The sequence below is a fragment of the Phasianus colchicus genome, chromosome 2 (assembly GCF_987193195.1).
Source record: "Phasianus colchicus chromosome 2, bPhaCol1.hap1.1, whole genome shotgun sequence".
Classification (NCBI taxonomy): Eukaryota; Metazoa; Chordata; class Aves; order Galliformes; family Phasianidae; genus Phasianus; species Phasianus colchicus.
This window is the reverse complement of record NC_143437.1, coordinates 82,441,046-82,457,723: the sequence shown is the minus strand read 5'-3', so window position 1 is coordinate 82,457,723 and position 16,678 is coordinate 82,441,046. Positions and strand designations below refer to the sequence as shown.

At 38.6% G+C, this 16,678-nt stretch overlaps 1 protein-coding gene across 4 annotated transcripts in view; it reads left to right on the top strand.

Annotated features, from left to right (window-relative positions):
- The window catches only part of FAM135A (family with sequence similarity 135 member A), an 82,745-nt gene that overhangs the window by 20,367 nt on the left and 45,700 nt on the right, over nt 1–16,678 (top strand). For 3 of the 4 annotated variants that reach the window (XM_090136194.1, XM_031611308.2, XM_090136193.1), the window contains exon 4: nt 14,562–14,641. In XM_090136194.1, coding sequence (XP_089992320.1) covers nt 14,562–14,641 — 80 coding nt within the window. Of the gene's footprint in view, nt 1–2,386; nt 2,458–14,561; nt 14,642–16,678 lie in introns of those variants that run through there. The other variant, XM_090136195.1, reaches the window with a different exon arrangement.

Genomic DNA, 16,678 nt, shown 5'->3' with positions numbered 1-16,678 from the left:
TAGTTTAGCACAGCACAAGTGTTGCTGTGAGATCTGCTTTAAAAACAGCATTAGTCTAGATTTTCTCTGCCTGTGTGCAATCTCTTTTTCTCTAACCATTTTTTTATTTTGTCTGTAATAGTGCACACAGCTAGCTAGATATGCATTTAGACTTTTCAATACTAAAGGCTCTATGTGTCTGCTTTATCTCTCTCTTTTTTAAGGTAAAAGCTTCTTTTGTGAAGTCCAATATCACAGAAATGTGAAAACACTTCTTGGAAGCTATTGGGAAATTAACCTTATGTTATTGTTCTATGCCATAGATGCATGTTTTGTCCCTGTGCAGAGAGTTACAAATGTATCTCAGCAGCATTGACATTTTATGCTTCCATCTGTCTTGTTGTGCAATGTAGCATAAAAGAAAATACACTGAATCAGAGTATGAATCTTAATGACTCTTACTATGATTACATGGTAATTTAATAAGACATCAGGCAACAAATGAAAGCTTATTTTGTTTTGTTTTCTCTGGATCCAGTGAGTTATCTACATTAATTTATAACGTGTTAACATTAAGTTAGCATTTTTAGTCCTGGCTGAATCAGGAGATGGACAGTTTCTGTTCCTAAATAAAGAAGCAGCCTCTGCAAATGGTTTGTGTCATTGGCATATGATCAAATAGCAAGCAGTTAGGGTACACGGCGTGTTCAGGCAGACCTATTTGGTTTTGTTTGGAATTCATAAAGCCCAGTCAAACTTTTACTTTCAAACTTCATTCCTGTATGACACAGACTCTAGGAAATAAGTGCTCTGAGTCCTCTTCTGACATGTAGCAGCAGATCTTCTGAAGCATCGTACTGTGATCTTTACTTAATGTAACATGATCTTTTCAAAGGGAGAAGAAAACTGTCAGATTGGTCTAGTAGCTGCAAGATGAGCTCTGTTCTACAGCTTATGATTTTCCAGTAATACAAATAGCAGTAATGCAGGTTCAAGATTTAGCGGGCCAGGCTGTAAAAGCAAATTTAAATAAAAGGGAATTTTCTGTCTAGGAAAAAAGTGCAGGTACTTCTCTTTCTTACTACTTCTCTTACTTTTTTTAAGTGGATCAATTTCTGCTTCTAGTTCAGTGGTGGTCGTGCACACAGGTCCTTCTTGCTCTGGGGCAAGAACAGGCAAAACTGGGAATGAGCAATCGAAAGTTATATGTTAAGTTGGTATTGCTTCAGATGTTAGAAGTTAGTATGATCAAATACCCCAATAGGTCTTCTGATGGAGGATGCCTCAGAAGACAAAGATGTGATGTGGTCAAAAAAGCAATGGCTGTTTGAAGTGCCAAATGATGGTGCTTCAGAACCTTACCTTTCAAAAGGAAAAGCCCTACGTTTATTGAAAATAGCAGTTGGAAAAGTAAGTGTAAAATTGAGCACTGCTTCCTTTGAGTTAGCTGAGAAATTAAAGCTTTTGATCTATGCTCTGCCTTAGCTATGTGAATGGAACTTAAGACACTGGGAGGTTGTACCACTTGTCTTTAGATATCTGAGTAAAATATCTGTGTTAGGATACTTCTGGCCACACAGGGATGCTTGCTGAGTAGTTGTTTAAAGCCACTGTAAGTTGGGTTTCTACTCAGACTTGGAGAATCTTATGTTTTATTCCACCCAATGCATTAATTCCTAGAGGACTTGCCTTGCTCTTAAGAAACTAAATCAGATGACTAAAGCTCTTGGTTTTAGATACATCTTCTGACATATATAAATATAATGGTGCAGATGCTTACTTCTTCAGTCATTATTCCTGGGTACATAACAAATTGTTGGTAATTGCAGCTGTACTGAAGGGTTTCTTTACAAAAATTTAACATTGCTTTTTTGCCCTCCAACGCTCCCTCAGCCAATATACTTTCAAAATTATGCCTCAGTGTTTGATAAATGTTCCTGGGTATTCATTGTATATTCTAAACTTCTCAGGTATTGGCTACGGATTTCAAATAATCTGTATTTTATTCAGACCTTAGCTCCTACACCTATGTAGCCCTTCTGGAAGGAAACAAGACATCCTAACATTCAGAGTTCATTCTTTTGAATGAGTCAGATGTACTTTCCAGACACTGAATTTGGCAAAATTTACTTTTCAAAAAATAAAATAGCAAGTCTTTAGATGTGTCCTTTTGCCATCCTAATGTCTTGCTGAAGCCTACTGGAGCACTGCCATAGATATAGCTATTTTGTGTGACAAGAATATTAAATGTAATTGTGATATGGTTTAAGTCATATGTTTTCCTTTAAGGACTGTATTTGGAGGTCTGTGTAGTTGCTTCTTTCTTTACATTATCAAAGAAAATGTACCTTGCATACGTAAGACTAGGTACCATTTCATGTTGCAGTGTAAAGATTATGGATCAGCCTTGTGCAGTGTTGTCAGGAGACTGAATGAAGATTGTCAGCAGAAACAAGATCAGTGAGTTCATTTCAAGGAGTAAGTGACAATGCAAGACAGTACTGAATATATAATGATTTTTCTCCAGATAAAGCTCTCTTTTTTTTTTTTTAACTTTTAGAACAATATAGTTAACTTCTGTGTGTAGTATGAGAGTAGGTGTTCACTGAGGTGTTAGTTGAAGACATTAGAATAATGGTTTCTTTAGTATGTAACTTCTCTTTCTAAATCTGAGTTTTACTGAGTTCAGTATTCTGGAATGGCATATGACAGCAGAAGCAGTTTTAACTTTGCATTAAGTACATGCTTAGTCATTAGCATTGCTAATTTTAAGATTCTTTCTCACAGGTGTAACACTCTTTTGTAGCGTGTAGATTCTGTGTTGGCTTATAGTTCAGACCAGTTTCTATTTGAGGGTAATGAGAACCAAAGAAAAATCTCTTGTTTCTAAGTGTTCTTCCCTAATTACATGTACTTGGTAATTGCAGAAAGATAATTTATGCTGGCTCTTTAAATTAGCTTGCGATCCAAAGCTATCAGCAGGAATAGAGAGAAATGTTCACCAACTATTCCAGAGTCATATCTGCCTTGTAGAACAGAAAATCCTGGCATGGTGCCTTCTTGTGCCCCTTCTGCTGTGCATACATCCATTCTTACATATTTATGTATTGATGTATTTGCAATCACAGACAGCGGTTTACTGGATTATCTTAGAAATGCAGCTTTGTCTGAATGTGGGTGCCTGTCACACACCTGTCACACCACCAAACTCAGACTTGCTGCTTCTGCTTCAATCAAGTGCCTACTCAGAGCTCACGTTGCTTCACATCTCTTCTTAAAATCTTCTTCTTTCACTCATTAAACCTCCCGATACCTCTTCCAATTACTGTATGTCATGCAAAGTAACTTTTCATACCTGGAGATTTCTTACTGTCATTCATTCCTCTCCAGTTGTTCTCCTTTGCCATATTCTTGAGTTGACAGGTAAGAAACTTGAGACGTTTCCAGAGGGTTGTAGGCACTCAGGCTTACACATCTGAGCTCTTCATTTTTTATTTATTAAAGGAAAAAAAAGAACTTTGCCCAATTTAACATATTCATGTTAATCTATACAACTTTGTTTCTCCAGAAAGTTTGAAAATTCCTTGGATTCAAATCCATTGTGAAACAGCATTCTTGTCTCTGGATTTGTAGTTGGCTTAAGCCAGTACAGTGGCATATATCTGCCAAAGGGTTTAATATGCATTGTCATCTCTTGATTTGTTTGCCATTCTGTGATCAATCAGATGGTCAGCATCTGTAGCAGCTGGCAGCAGTGTAGTCTGGGAATGGATTAAATGGGCTGGGACATTAGCTAAGGGTGTACATGTTAGTGAAAAGGAGACCTGTTGAATAGCAGCAGTCTGAAAAGAGTTGTCCCTCTTCTGGTGCTTTCTACTGTGCCTGCAGTAATGCTCTTCTACCTTTTCATGGGCCAAGCCAAAATAGTAAGCCAGCAGAAGAATTAAAACAGACAGTATAATTCTACTCCCTGGTCCACCTTCCGCAAGACCAGTGCTAATCTGCCAGTGCAAGAGCACAAGATAGAATGGAGGAACAGGATCCCTGCCTTTATCACCACCTGGCTTCTGGTCTGATACAACTGTAATGCTGTGGAAGTTCAGTCCTCCATTTTAGGAGACTGTCAAACATTAGGGTCTGCTTCATCAGTATGATCTCTTGCTGACAGCAGTCCAGAGATGAGTTTGTTTTGAAAGAAACCCTCTGTCTGAACTTCTGCCTTCTTCTCAGTTGGCATCCCTTCCTTTAGGATAGGGAATTGTGACAGACATCAGCTACATCCATTCTAATTTCCCTAGCTGTCATTTGCAGATACAGACTCTGGTTGGCAGTGCCAGTTTGGAGTTTCTGCTTTCCTTGCTCCTGATTGTTCCTTGTCACCACAATGGACAGCCTCTCAGTTGTGCTGTCTGAGCTGCTGAATCAGACCAGTTTGCAGCACCACTCTGCCAGTAGTGTTCTGGTAGGATTGAGTGGAGGAAAATATGCTGTAGCACAGGGGCAAGAGTGAGTGTCTGGGAGGGCAGGGAAGAGGGAAACAGTGAAAACAGAGCTCTTCAAACTTGACTTTTTTGCAAAAATCCTTGTGTTGTAAAACCATAGTCTAATTTTCAAGACTTTCTTGGTATTTCCTTATTATGAAGAGGGTGAAGATTTCCTCAATTCCAGCTAGCATGAGAGACAAATTAAAGGATTCCGACAACTGTAGGGCACTGAGGGGCCCAAGTCCTGAGGGAAAGGACCCTTATCATTACTACAGTGCCAGGACCTTTCCCATTGGAAAGGAGGAAGGAGATAACAGAAAGCAAGTATGCTGACATTCAGAATAGCAACCCCCCCTGCCCCTGCAGTTCCCTGAGGAGAACCTACAGTACTTCTTCAGTGAGTCTGGCAGATTTCTGCTTACAAGGAGCAGTGGTGGAAAGTCAGCCTTAAACCAGGGAACACAAGAGGTTTTGGAGTGTGACTTTGCTCCTATCTTGCTTCTGGCAATGCTGTCTTAAGCTGGCTTAAATCAATCATGAAACTTCACCTTGCTTGAAGGTGAAAGATGGAAGCTTCTGGTGCCAAAGGACTGTTTTTTGGTGGTTTTTTTCCATAATGTCCAAATAACATCTAAGAGCAGTTGTATTAGAAACACTGATATAAACTAGAAAAGAAGAAAAAAGAACTGGAGCTGATGTAACTTCTTTAAGTGGTGAAAACACTACAGGGAAAAAGATGAAGATGTTGGCAAGGGTCAAGAGAGTACTGACTTTTATGTAATGCATCTTGCATAAAACATGATAGTTTGTGTGCATTTGGTGTTGCTTTTGTGGGGTTTTTTTTTCCTTATCATTATTTTTGTCACAATTTCTTTGTGGTACCTAAGTTTCCATTTTTCGTTAAATACGTTTGCTCATAGAATAGAGATTGAATTTCATTGAAGCAGGCTACCAAGTGAATGGCAAAGCCTGTATGTTTGATTACTGACAGATGAAACAGAACTGCACAGCTGCAAAACTTGGGAAACAAAAATTGAAATACCATTGGAGCAAGTACCAGAAAATGAGTTGTCAGACTGTCTTCTGGTCTCCCATCTGTTGTGTTTGCTAAACCTTGATTTCAAAATTAACATGTTATGATGTTTCTGAAGAAGAACCGCTGTCTGTTTGCAGAAGGTGGAGCTTTGGAAAAACTGTGACTCCACTTGCCAGGAAAACTCTACATCCTGTACCTTCGTCCCCAGAAAATTGAAACAATTGAGACAATCAGAAGATAAACACTTGAAAAATGTTATTTGTGATGCTAATATCTTGAATCAAATTCATAAAAAAAATAATAATAATTTTACTTCATGTAAATGCAGTTGGAAAATTGCCATAGCAGGGAAATCATTAAGATGAGATCTGTAGAGGTGTTATAATTTAAAGATAACTTAAACGTAGAGAAAACTTAGCATGATTTATTATATTCCCTTCAGTAATAACAGGAAATAAAAGGGGAACTAAAATTATAAACATAGACTAATACAAGTTAAGATGTATTTGATTAAATAAAAGTGAATCTATTATTATATGTTTATTAGGCTCTTTAAAAAGAGAAACAACAAGATTTATTTGAGAGTAGTATTTCCCTTTTAAGTTTTTAAGTACCAGTGCAGAAATTGTACCCGATTGTGCTGCTGGTAAGAACATGGAGAAAAGCCTTATGTAATAATAAAGCAAAATCCTTAACTGCATTTACTTTCCTGTCTCCCTTGTCTGAATTATTGAGGTAATAGTCTTCCAAATTATTGCCATCCAACTTTCAGCCTAACAACTGTTTCGTTCAAATACATCTTCAGTTGTTAGAAAACAAGGTGTTCCATAGACACAAGATGTACTTTTTTTAAAAAAGTAAATCACTTCCCAGCAAAATTCCAAACAATACAGGTTTGTGACTGGCTGTGTGAAGTGCTAAATGCCTTTACAGCTTTTAAGATGGGTTTTTCTACATTCTTGAAAGAATTAGTGTTGTTAGGATCTCTGCAGTAGCAAAAGGTTTATCACAAGATAAGATTGTGGGACACGGAGATGCTGAACAGAAGTACGTAAAAAATTTTCTCTGTTGGATTTCTTTAACATATAGCTGCCTCAAACTTATTGCAGTGGGAGTTTGTGTTCTCCATTTTCCTGTGCACCAAATGAAGCTTGCTCTGCCACACCTGTCTGGTTGATGTCAGCTTGGACAAAGGAAAGGAGAGGAGCATCAGTAGTTTTCTGCACCTGAGCAGGTGGTTTTCAACAGGACCACATGTTCAGGAGATCCCAAGGGCTCTCGTGAGGTTTTGCATCTGCAAGGTCACAGCTGTTCCCTCGTTTTGCAAACTGATAAATTTAGAAGCTGCCCTGCAGGTGACCCATTGTGCCTGTGAACACTGCAGTCCAAGATGTTCAATGTTTGCTCTTGTAGTGTGACTGAATCCATTTAAGTGTGCATTGAGTGCATGGGGACTCAGGGACAAGGTCAGAATTTGCCGTGTGCATTTCTGCCTTTCCTCTGCTTGGTGAGAGGAACTGCAGAAAAGTTTTACCTCACTGAATTGTATTATAAAACTTTTCCAGGACATGCATTTCCCTTGGAATGTGCTTTAGCTGGTGAAGTAAGTGGTTTTTTAAGTAAATGCTCGTGCAGCTGTCTCTGTAAAAGCACATAGGCTTTTTTTATGCATGAGATTTTTTTTTAATAATACTTGTCCTTGATGACTCCACTTGCACACATTACTGACTGTGGTTCCATGTAAGAGTATTAAAAAGTCACATAACCATTATTTCTTATCTTTTTTGTTGTTGTTGTTGGCAGCAAGATTCTGATTATTTTTATTCTGATTATTATTAAGCCAATTTCTTGCTCAGGTTGTAAATGAACCCATACCCATCTAAATGATGATCCCAGAAAAAAAAGAAATCTGTCTGTGTCTCTGTGTTGGAAAGTATTTTCTGACTCATGTCAGATTTCGAGTCTACAAGATTTTAATGCGACTTGTTTTGGAAAAGATTTAATCTTTTATTGAGGATGACCAGTGAAGTTCTTCCCAGCCTATTGGAGATCAGTAATTCTGATTACCTCTTTTAGAAGACCTTTTTCTACAATGTCTGTTGTAAGGATACTAAGCTCCAGATATCCTTCAACTTTTTAATAGCATTACTGTGGAATTATGGATGTGCATATTATTGTATTCAGGACCAAATGAGATAAATGGGCATCAGCAAGTGCATACATTTAGCACACTGCATAGGCTTGGGTTGGCAAAAATTGTGCAGATATTTATGAGCATTCCATTAGTGACTTTGATTGTGTGTGCTGACATAGTAAATATAAAGCACGTGCAAAGGTACCTTTTGGGATATGGGTGTGAAATTGTTTCAGAACAAAGGCTTTATGCCATGAAATGGTAAGAGATCTGGCATTCATCTTTGACCTGTTGTCAATGGTTTACATAACAAGAAAGGATAAATGCTGGGAGCATTTAGAGAAGGCAAGGTTGGCAAATTTTAAGAGATAATTTTGTATATTCTCTTTTTTTCCCCTCAAGTTTATGATGTAATAGGAACTGGAAGATGCTGCCTACATGTTTTAGTTTATGACCACTGCCCCTCTTTCTCCAATCACTAACCTCAGGTTTATCAGTAACTTCCTTGCAGTTACTGGCACCTGAAGCTCTTGTTTAGGCTGAAAATGCCTCATTGCCTCAGCTTCTCCTAAGAGCTTGTGATCCAATAGTTGTCCAACCTGATGGGCTTATGCTGAACTTGCTCAAATTGAGAGTCTCAGACCTTGATACAGAATTCCAGATGTGGTCTAATGAGTGCTGAGTTAAGAGAGAGAATTGCTATTGTCAACCAATTAGCCCTGCTTCTATTGATACTGCCCAGGATGGGATGGTGAGGCCCCATCTCTCTGTGTTCAGCTTTGGGTATCTCAATACAGAAAGGACACTGAGGTGCTGGAGCAAAGAAGGGCAACAAGGCTTGTGAAGGGCTTGGAGAATATGCCCTATGAGGAGAGACTGAAGGAGCTGGAGCTGTTTAGTTTGGGGAGAAGGAGGCTGAGAGGAGACTTTATTGCTCTCTTTCAGTACCTCAGAGGTGTTTGCAGCAAGAGTGGGGTTGGTCTCTTCTCACTGGTGACAGGTGACAGGACGAAGGAAAATGGCCTCAAGTTGTGCCAGGGAAAGTTTAGGTTGGATATCAGGAAAAACTTCTCTACAGAAAAGGTTGTTAAGCACTGGAATAGGCTCCCTAGGGAGATGGTTGAGTCACCATCCCTGGATGCGTTTAAGAACCATTTGGATGTGGTGCTCAGGGACATGATTCAGCAGAGGATTGTTAGAGTTAGGGTAGTATGGTTAGGTTGTGTTGGACTTGATGGTCTTTAAGGTCTTTTCCAACCTGAGCAATTCTGTGATGCTATGATTCTCCTGCCAGGTCCCACTGGTGGTTTGTGTTCAATTTGGTGTCTGCCAAGACTCCCAGATGTTTCTCAGCATGGCTTCTCAAGACAAGCAGTCCCTGGCCTGGACTACTGCAGAGTGAGAGCTATTACTAAGACAGAAGCCATATGATCTGTTGGTAATGCTTTTTCAAGAGGACATGTTCTTATCTCTATACATAAAACATTCTTTTTTGACAGCAGTAAGCAGAGATGCCTCTGTTCTTTATCAGGAAAATAATTTAAAGTAGCCTTAAGGCTACATTATTGACATAATAATTATGTTTTTAGATGTTTCAGAAGTGGCATTGGTTTACCTTGTCTTAATAGGACTAGCACTGGGACAGTCTGCCATTGTAGAGCCATAGTAGTAGTCATGGTTTCCTTTACTGAGGAGCAGATGGCCTGATGGTGTTTGGGAAATGAGGAGAGTGCACTTCCATAGCTGAGTTATATTATCTGTGAGAAAACTAACTATGGCAAGATGAGGTGGTGAACCCTGTAGTGAACAGTGTCTCTAGTGAAGGAATCTTCATTCTCCAGGTAAAACCATGATCATGCATATACGTACCATGATTCAGCTGTGGAACCCAGGAGAAATGAATAAGTGCAGGAATTAAAAAAAAAACCTTTGTAATTTTGAATGCAGTGATGGCTGTACAGTTTCAGAATTAATCAATATTCTTCCAGCAAGGTGAGGCTTTTACAAGGTTTGGATGGGAATTCTTCATACAGGAATGAGTATCTTCCATAAGAAAGCATCTACTTCATTCCTTCAAACTAAAAATTTTTGCCAAGTGTTCACAGTCTAAAACAACAGAGATTTTTTTCAAATTATTATTGCTCAAGAGTCCTCCTCCAAAAGAAGACTAGTGATCTAGATCTTAAGAATCCCAGCACTTTTGGGGAGTCTTAAGGCTAATTGCTATCACTAATCTGTGTTAATTTTTTTAATGTTTCTGCTAATATTTCTGCTATGGAAAACAGTTTCAAATAAATATTGAATAAAACATAAAGCCTTTGTCTCAATTATCAAAATGGTTTTTGCAGGTCACTGTTGCAGTCAAGCCTTGAGAAAGATCCAAAATGACATAGAGATTGTTCAGTGTTTGGTGTTCTTGAGGCTACACGTACATGTCAGAAAACTTGGGCTAAGCAGAATTTAGGCTTGCTCATTGAATCTCACTGAGTTTGCTTTAGAACTGACCATGCTGCTGCAGTTTTTATACCATGTTCTCTATTTGTGTGGATATTGGGTAGGTCTTCAGATGTAGACGCACAGGTGGACCCAAACTGTTAGACTCTCTGAAAGATGTTAACACTAAGCCTGCAATTGCCTGATGAGGTCTGCACATTCCACCTCTTGGAAGATGCTGGACAAGGGGTATTAAAGTTCTGTTAGTCTCAGGCTGCTTCATCTATCTGGGTACATTTCCAGTACAATCCGTGGCATGAAATGTAGCACCGTTATCATCTGGAATTTTCCATTATCAAGGATACCTTCATTCTACCATTACGTAAGATAATGAAGAGTTGATTGTGTTCAGATCTTATTTGCAGAGTATTTTAAGGATATCTAAGATAATTGATAGACTGTAACAAGTCTTTGATACTGAATTGTTGTCTGGACTCCCAAGGAGATGCAGTTGGATAGATGAGATTTATGGGTCAGCTGAAGATTTATCACAAGACAATGTTTATGGTACAGCTGAGAAATATTTGGGAGTGATCAGTTTGCGTTGTTGGTTTTTTGATGGAAAAGGAAGGATTGTGGCACAAATTGATAAATGTCCAGAGACAGAAAGATGAGAAATGTGGGGCTCAGAGAAAAGAGAACGTCCAGTCTTGATGCATTTTTTGAAATTTCTTTTAAAAACTTGCTGTCAAATGAGGAAAGTATCATAGAAACATAGAAATATTTCCTGTGTTGGAAGAGACCCTTGTTGGAAGGAGTCCAACTCCTGGCTCCACACAGTATCGCCAAAAATTCAAACCCAATGCCTGAGAGTGTTGTCCAAAGGCTCCTTGAACTCCAGCAGCCTGGGGCCATGACCACTGCTCTGAGGAACCTGCTCCATGCCCACTGCTCTCTGGTGAAGAACCTTTTTCTCACACCCAACGTGACCCTCCTCTGATGCAGTTCTGTGCTGTTCCCTTGGGTCCTATTGATGTGCCCCTCCACTTCCCTTGTGAGGAAGCTGTAGACTGTAATGGCGTTTGATGTCCTTCTTATGTTGTGGCACCCAAAAACAGAATACAACCCTTGACTCTTCTAACTAGCTAGTAGTGCGGGGCCTGATGCACTCCAGGGTACATTTGGCCCTTTTGGCTGCCAGGGCACACTGCTGGCTCAGGTTCAACTTGACATCAACCAGAACCCTCAGATCCCTTTCCATGGGGCTGCTATCCAGCCTCTCATTCCCCAGTCCATATATAGAGTCAGGGTTGACACATCCCAGGTGCAGAATCTGGCCCTTGCTCTTGTTCAGCTTTCTATGGTTGACGATTGCCCAGCCCTCAGATATCTCAGGATCTCTCTGCAAGGCAGAGCTCTCAACATTTAGAGGATTCAACAGCTCTTCCCAATTTAATATCATCTGCAAACTTACTTAATATGCCTTCAAGTCCTGTTTCCATGTCATTTATAAAATCATTGAAGAGAACTGACTCTAAATTGAAGCCGAACCTCATTAGTGACTGACACCAACCTGATGTAATCCCATTTACCATAATTCTTTGAGACCAACCTATCAGCCAGCTGTTCAACCACTGTATTTGTATAGCTGTATGCTGAACGTTTTGTCCAGAAGGAGACTGTGAGAGACAGTATTGAAAGCTTTGCTGAAATCCAAAAAGTTTACATCGGTTGTCTTCCCTTGGTCAACTACATAGATAGCCTTCTCACAAAGGAAAATTGTTTATAAAACAGGACTTTCCTCCTTGTGAATCCATGTTGGCTGTGACCAATGACTGCACTGTCTTTCAAGTGTTTTTCAAGAACTCTCAGGATAATTTTCTCCATAATTTTAACAGACACTGAAGTAAGACTGGCAGGCCTGTAGTAGCCAGAGTTTTTTTTCTTGCCCTTCTTGAAAATTGGAATGTTTTCCAGCTTCCAGTGTAGCTGAGCCTCAGCAGATTACAAAGACTGTTGAAAAATAATTGAGGGAGGTCTCATGATGACATCAGCCAGCTCTTTGAATACCCCAAAGTGTATCTGAGCTTTAGAAAACACTTCTTTATTTTCTGCATTACAGTGCTATTTAGTTGTAAGTAAAACCTTTTGTATCAGTATCACAGCACTTCATTTGCAGATAGATCCTTAATCTATAGAGTATTTAAAGATGAGTGACGGTGAGTAATTTGGATAACTACTGTGTAGGATGTTGCTTTTTTAATTGAAATATCTTATGCTGTAAAATAATTTCAAAGATCTGGGCACAAGATTTGAAACTAATTTTTACATATTTGTCCTAAGCTGAACTCCTCCTGGATTTAAATATTCAGATTAACAGGTAAATGTTTTGCTATAAACTGCTTAAAGTATAAATCTGTGCTGAATATCAGAGCCACCTGTCTCAAACAAGCAAACAATGCACCTTCATATCCCCATTAACCCAAATTAAAATCCATCAGGCAGGCAAAGGGTTTACTGGATAAAGCCTAGAATGCTCTGCTTTTGATGAATTAATAGTAGGAAGAGTAAGGTTGTAAAAACAGGCTTTTGTTTCACAAATTACATTCTAAACATGGACAATTCTATTGATTACTGTTTTCATTGGGGCATCATATTGGGTAAACAGTCATCTAATATCTAATAGCATCATTAGGGCAAATGAGTTTTACTACATTAAATACTATGGAATTTAACCTCTTTCTTTGTTCGGTGTTCAGTTTTTGTTGTTTGCCTTGCACATTACATTGTAGTCTTAATTTGTTAATCCACACTTGATAAAGATTTTAAACTAAAGCTATGCTGTGTGTATCTGCAACATGATTCTATATGTGGACTGAGAATGATGCAGATTTGAGCTGTTTTAAAGTCTGATAAAGGGACCCAGCTTGGTAGAAGATAAGTAAATACACAGCGTGTCGCTGAACTACTGAGGTGTATTATTTAATATAAACCATTCCAATGAATTTCCATTCTTTTCTCAACACCTGAAGTAACAAGTGTTGTGCTATGCTATCACATTCCTATCATTTGGGTCATGAGAAGATGTGCTTTGTAGGATGCCACGCTCTTGTGAAATGCTTACTGGGGGTCCAGAAATGACACAGTGAAGCTGAGGCTGGTGAGAAGCATCTCCTTACTGAGGTTATTGTACATCGTAATGTACCATCTTTCCTCAGTGTAGGTGAAATGAGTAACTCACCAAATGATAGAAGTCATATCAGAAAAGGAGTAGCTCAGCAAACTAGATTGCATCTTGCTAGATTACTGATGAGAAGGCTCTCTTAATCACCTTAATTCCTTACACTCTTGTAGAACATGATAGTGAGCACTTGATGTTAATATTTTTTTTATCAAGTGCCAAAGTAATTCATACTTTATGAATGACCTAAGAAATGTGCTTGAAATCTTCCTTGACCTGTGGGTGTATAAATCAAATTATATGGTTATTGGTTTGCAGTAGGTTGCTTTATTCAATTTTTAAACAGTAGGAAGGATTTTGCTGTGAGCTCTTATCTTTAACCACACCTCTGGCTTAAATATTTTCTGTTGGACCAGACTAAAATTTATTTAATAATTTTGTGGAAATGTTAATTTAAGAATGATTTTTATTTATTCTTAGGCAAGTAAAAAGTATATTTACTAATTAACTACTGGATCCTCAGGTTAGGCTGAGTTGATAGAACCCAAAATCAGAACAATGCAGTAGGTTGGGATACTTTGGATTTTATTAGTGTAGGTGATGAAAATGAGCTGTAAGTTTGCTAGAATGGAATAAAAAAGCTTCTGCCCACTTTCTACTTCTGAATGTTCTCGTTCCCTCCCTCTGGTGGTGCTGGTGGTGGTGCTTGTGTGGTTGTGTAGCAGCTCATGGAACTCTCTCATGGAGGTGACCACAGCTCACCAGATCAAATATAAACAAATTATCTGAATTGAGATGAGGCAGAGAGAACATATTGTCTAAGTATTTATTTGTGGGTGCTTGTGTCATGTGAGAAGTCCCATAAAGTCAGTGTATGAGACAATTAGGGATTTCATAGATCACAATCAAGACAATATGGAACTAAACAGGATTAAAAAGTCTTTAAAGGTGCAGACACAGACCAAGAAAACAAAAGACAAAAGGTGTTGGTTATGTTTTTTGTTCGTTCTTTTTTTAGGCTTTAAACCTGCAGTTCCTACCCTTACTAGCATAAATCTACCATATACCTATGTAAAAATCTACCTCAACACTGTATAATTTGGAAAGATAAGCTCCATGACCAATTCCTCCTTCTATTCACATGTGGCCATCTTTCTGCTCGATGAAGAGTCACAAGAGCACAGTCTTAATCTTTTCAGTCTTCCTTGTCTTGTTCCCTATTCCTGTTTTCTGCTTCTTCATTGTGTGTACCTGAATATGGTAACTGAGATGTACTGTACCACATGTGTTGCAAGTCACTGTCTTTTTCTTTAGCTTTTACCAGATTCGTGCATCTATGAAAATCCCTCCAAGAATTCCACACAAATTAGAAGCTAGTTTGTTACATGCAACTGGTAAGTGCAAGGCCTTGTAGTAAATGAAGACATTATCTTGCCTTGTTAATTAAGGAAATGTCATTTTTCCCTTATATTATTATAAGTAATATAAAAGTGTTTCTATTTTGTTATTAACATAATTCAAATATAAAGTATTTCATTATATCCTGCTGAAAAATTAGTTTGTTCATAGCAATGAGACTGAAAAGTTAATTGCAGAATTTGCCTTGATAGTTTTCCTCTGTTAATTCTCTTTGCTGGTAGCAAAACATACTACTGTCTTCTGTTTTCTTCCATCGATATGCTCGGTCTTCTTTGTGTTTTGGACCATGATTGCCAAGGGCAGTTCTCATTTAAGTAGATATCCTTCAAGTCATGGAGAACATTGGATACAGACTGTTATTGAGACTGTTAACTCTCTCACTCCCCAGTTCCCTTTTCTTTTTTTTCAAAAAGAATCCAAACTTACTGCTGGAGAAAGATCTTAGCCCTCTCCTAGTTCTGTCAAGCCCACGCCTCACTGTGCTATAGAAATGTGAAAAACAAAAATGAATGATGTTTTCAAGTGACAGGTGAAATTCTTAGAATTGCCAAGAAGGACCTACTGTGGTCTGAGAAAAAGAGAGATGAATTTTCCAAAACTTGAATTTTTGAGGCTATTTTAAAATTAATGTTGAATAATACAAGTTAGACACTGAATTTTACTCAAACTTCTTGAGTATTTCTTGGATTTTCGAGATTTATGTGAAGTAAAGAAATAATTCCTACAAACCCAAACTATTCCATTTCAAACAATGTGTGGTGTGGCTTAAGAAATGTAGCTGTGCTAGAACGATCCTTTTGCTCTAGTAAAAAAAATGATTTTTTTTTATCATTTAACTTAATGATATGTTTAATGTTGCTTCAAGAGTGTTTCTTTCACTTTGTGGTATATTTTAGAACAGTCTCCAGTTAATTTTCGGAAAGCTGCAATCTTGTTAATAAATTCGGTGACATGTGTTAGTGCTTTTGTCTCTCATTACTAGGCATAAATGTTAAGGCTGCAATTTGATGTGAGTTAAGATCAGCAGTGCTGTCAAAACACATCAGCCCTTGATTCTGCCTGCCTGCTACTCTTTACCTTTATATTGCTCTGTGTGCAGTATTAACACAAATGTCTGATTTGACTTGGGAAGAGGTCCTCTCTCAGTTTGGCATATCAGATTGTTATCTGTAATGGTTGTACCACTGCAGTTTGTATCCTTCTCCCCCACTTCAGTCATTGAAAGGATGAGTAGAGCTGCTCTTTTTTTTGGCTAGTTAAATGCATGTCAAGCTACAGCTTTGCTTTTTGGTTGTTCTTTTTTTTCTTTCTTTTTGTATGGATCTTTCTTGTGGATCTGATTGTGTTTTATTTTTCTGAGGACCTCTGCTTTCTATTTGTTTTGGTTGCTTGCTGAATTTAGCAGAACTGTAGATTTTGCTCACAGCTCTGCTACTGAAGGTTGGTGAATAGCTGATACCAGCGAGTGAGACTCGCGTGATTTTAGAAAAGAGCTGCTATTATGCTGTCTGCAGAACAGCATAAGAAGTTTGACCCATTGACTGTAGGTGTCTGTTGTTTGTTGGCAATAGAGGAGGCTGTACAGGAGCCCACAGCTCTCTTTGAGAAGGACGAGTTGTGTCCAGGTGTTTTTGTTGTTCTGTTTTCCTAATACTTCTCTCTCTTCTGAATCTCATTCTCTTGAGCAGAGTCAAGGTTTTCCCACTGTACTCCATATCATCTCACCTAGTTACTTCTAGCTCTCTGTAGCCTCTTTGCAAGTCAACAGCCATTTCCTTACCATAGCTGTGTGTTTTCTCCTGCAGGCTGTCTGATCTAGATCTTCCTTCTATTTCTACAGGTTAACTATACATGTTCGGTTCTTCCCTTCTTCCTATTGCTTAGAATAGAATCCTCAGAATTGGAAGGGACCTTTAAAGGTTGTCTAGTCCAACTTCCCTGCAATGAACAAGACACCACAGCTATATCAGGTTGCCCATGGCCTGATCCAGCCTGGCTTTGGAAGTCTCCAG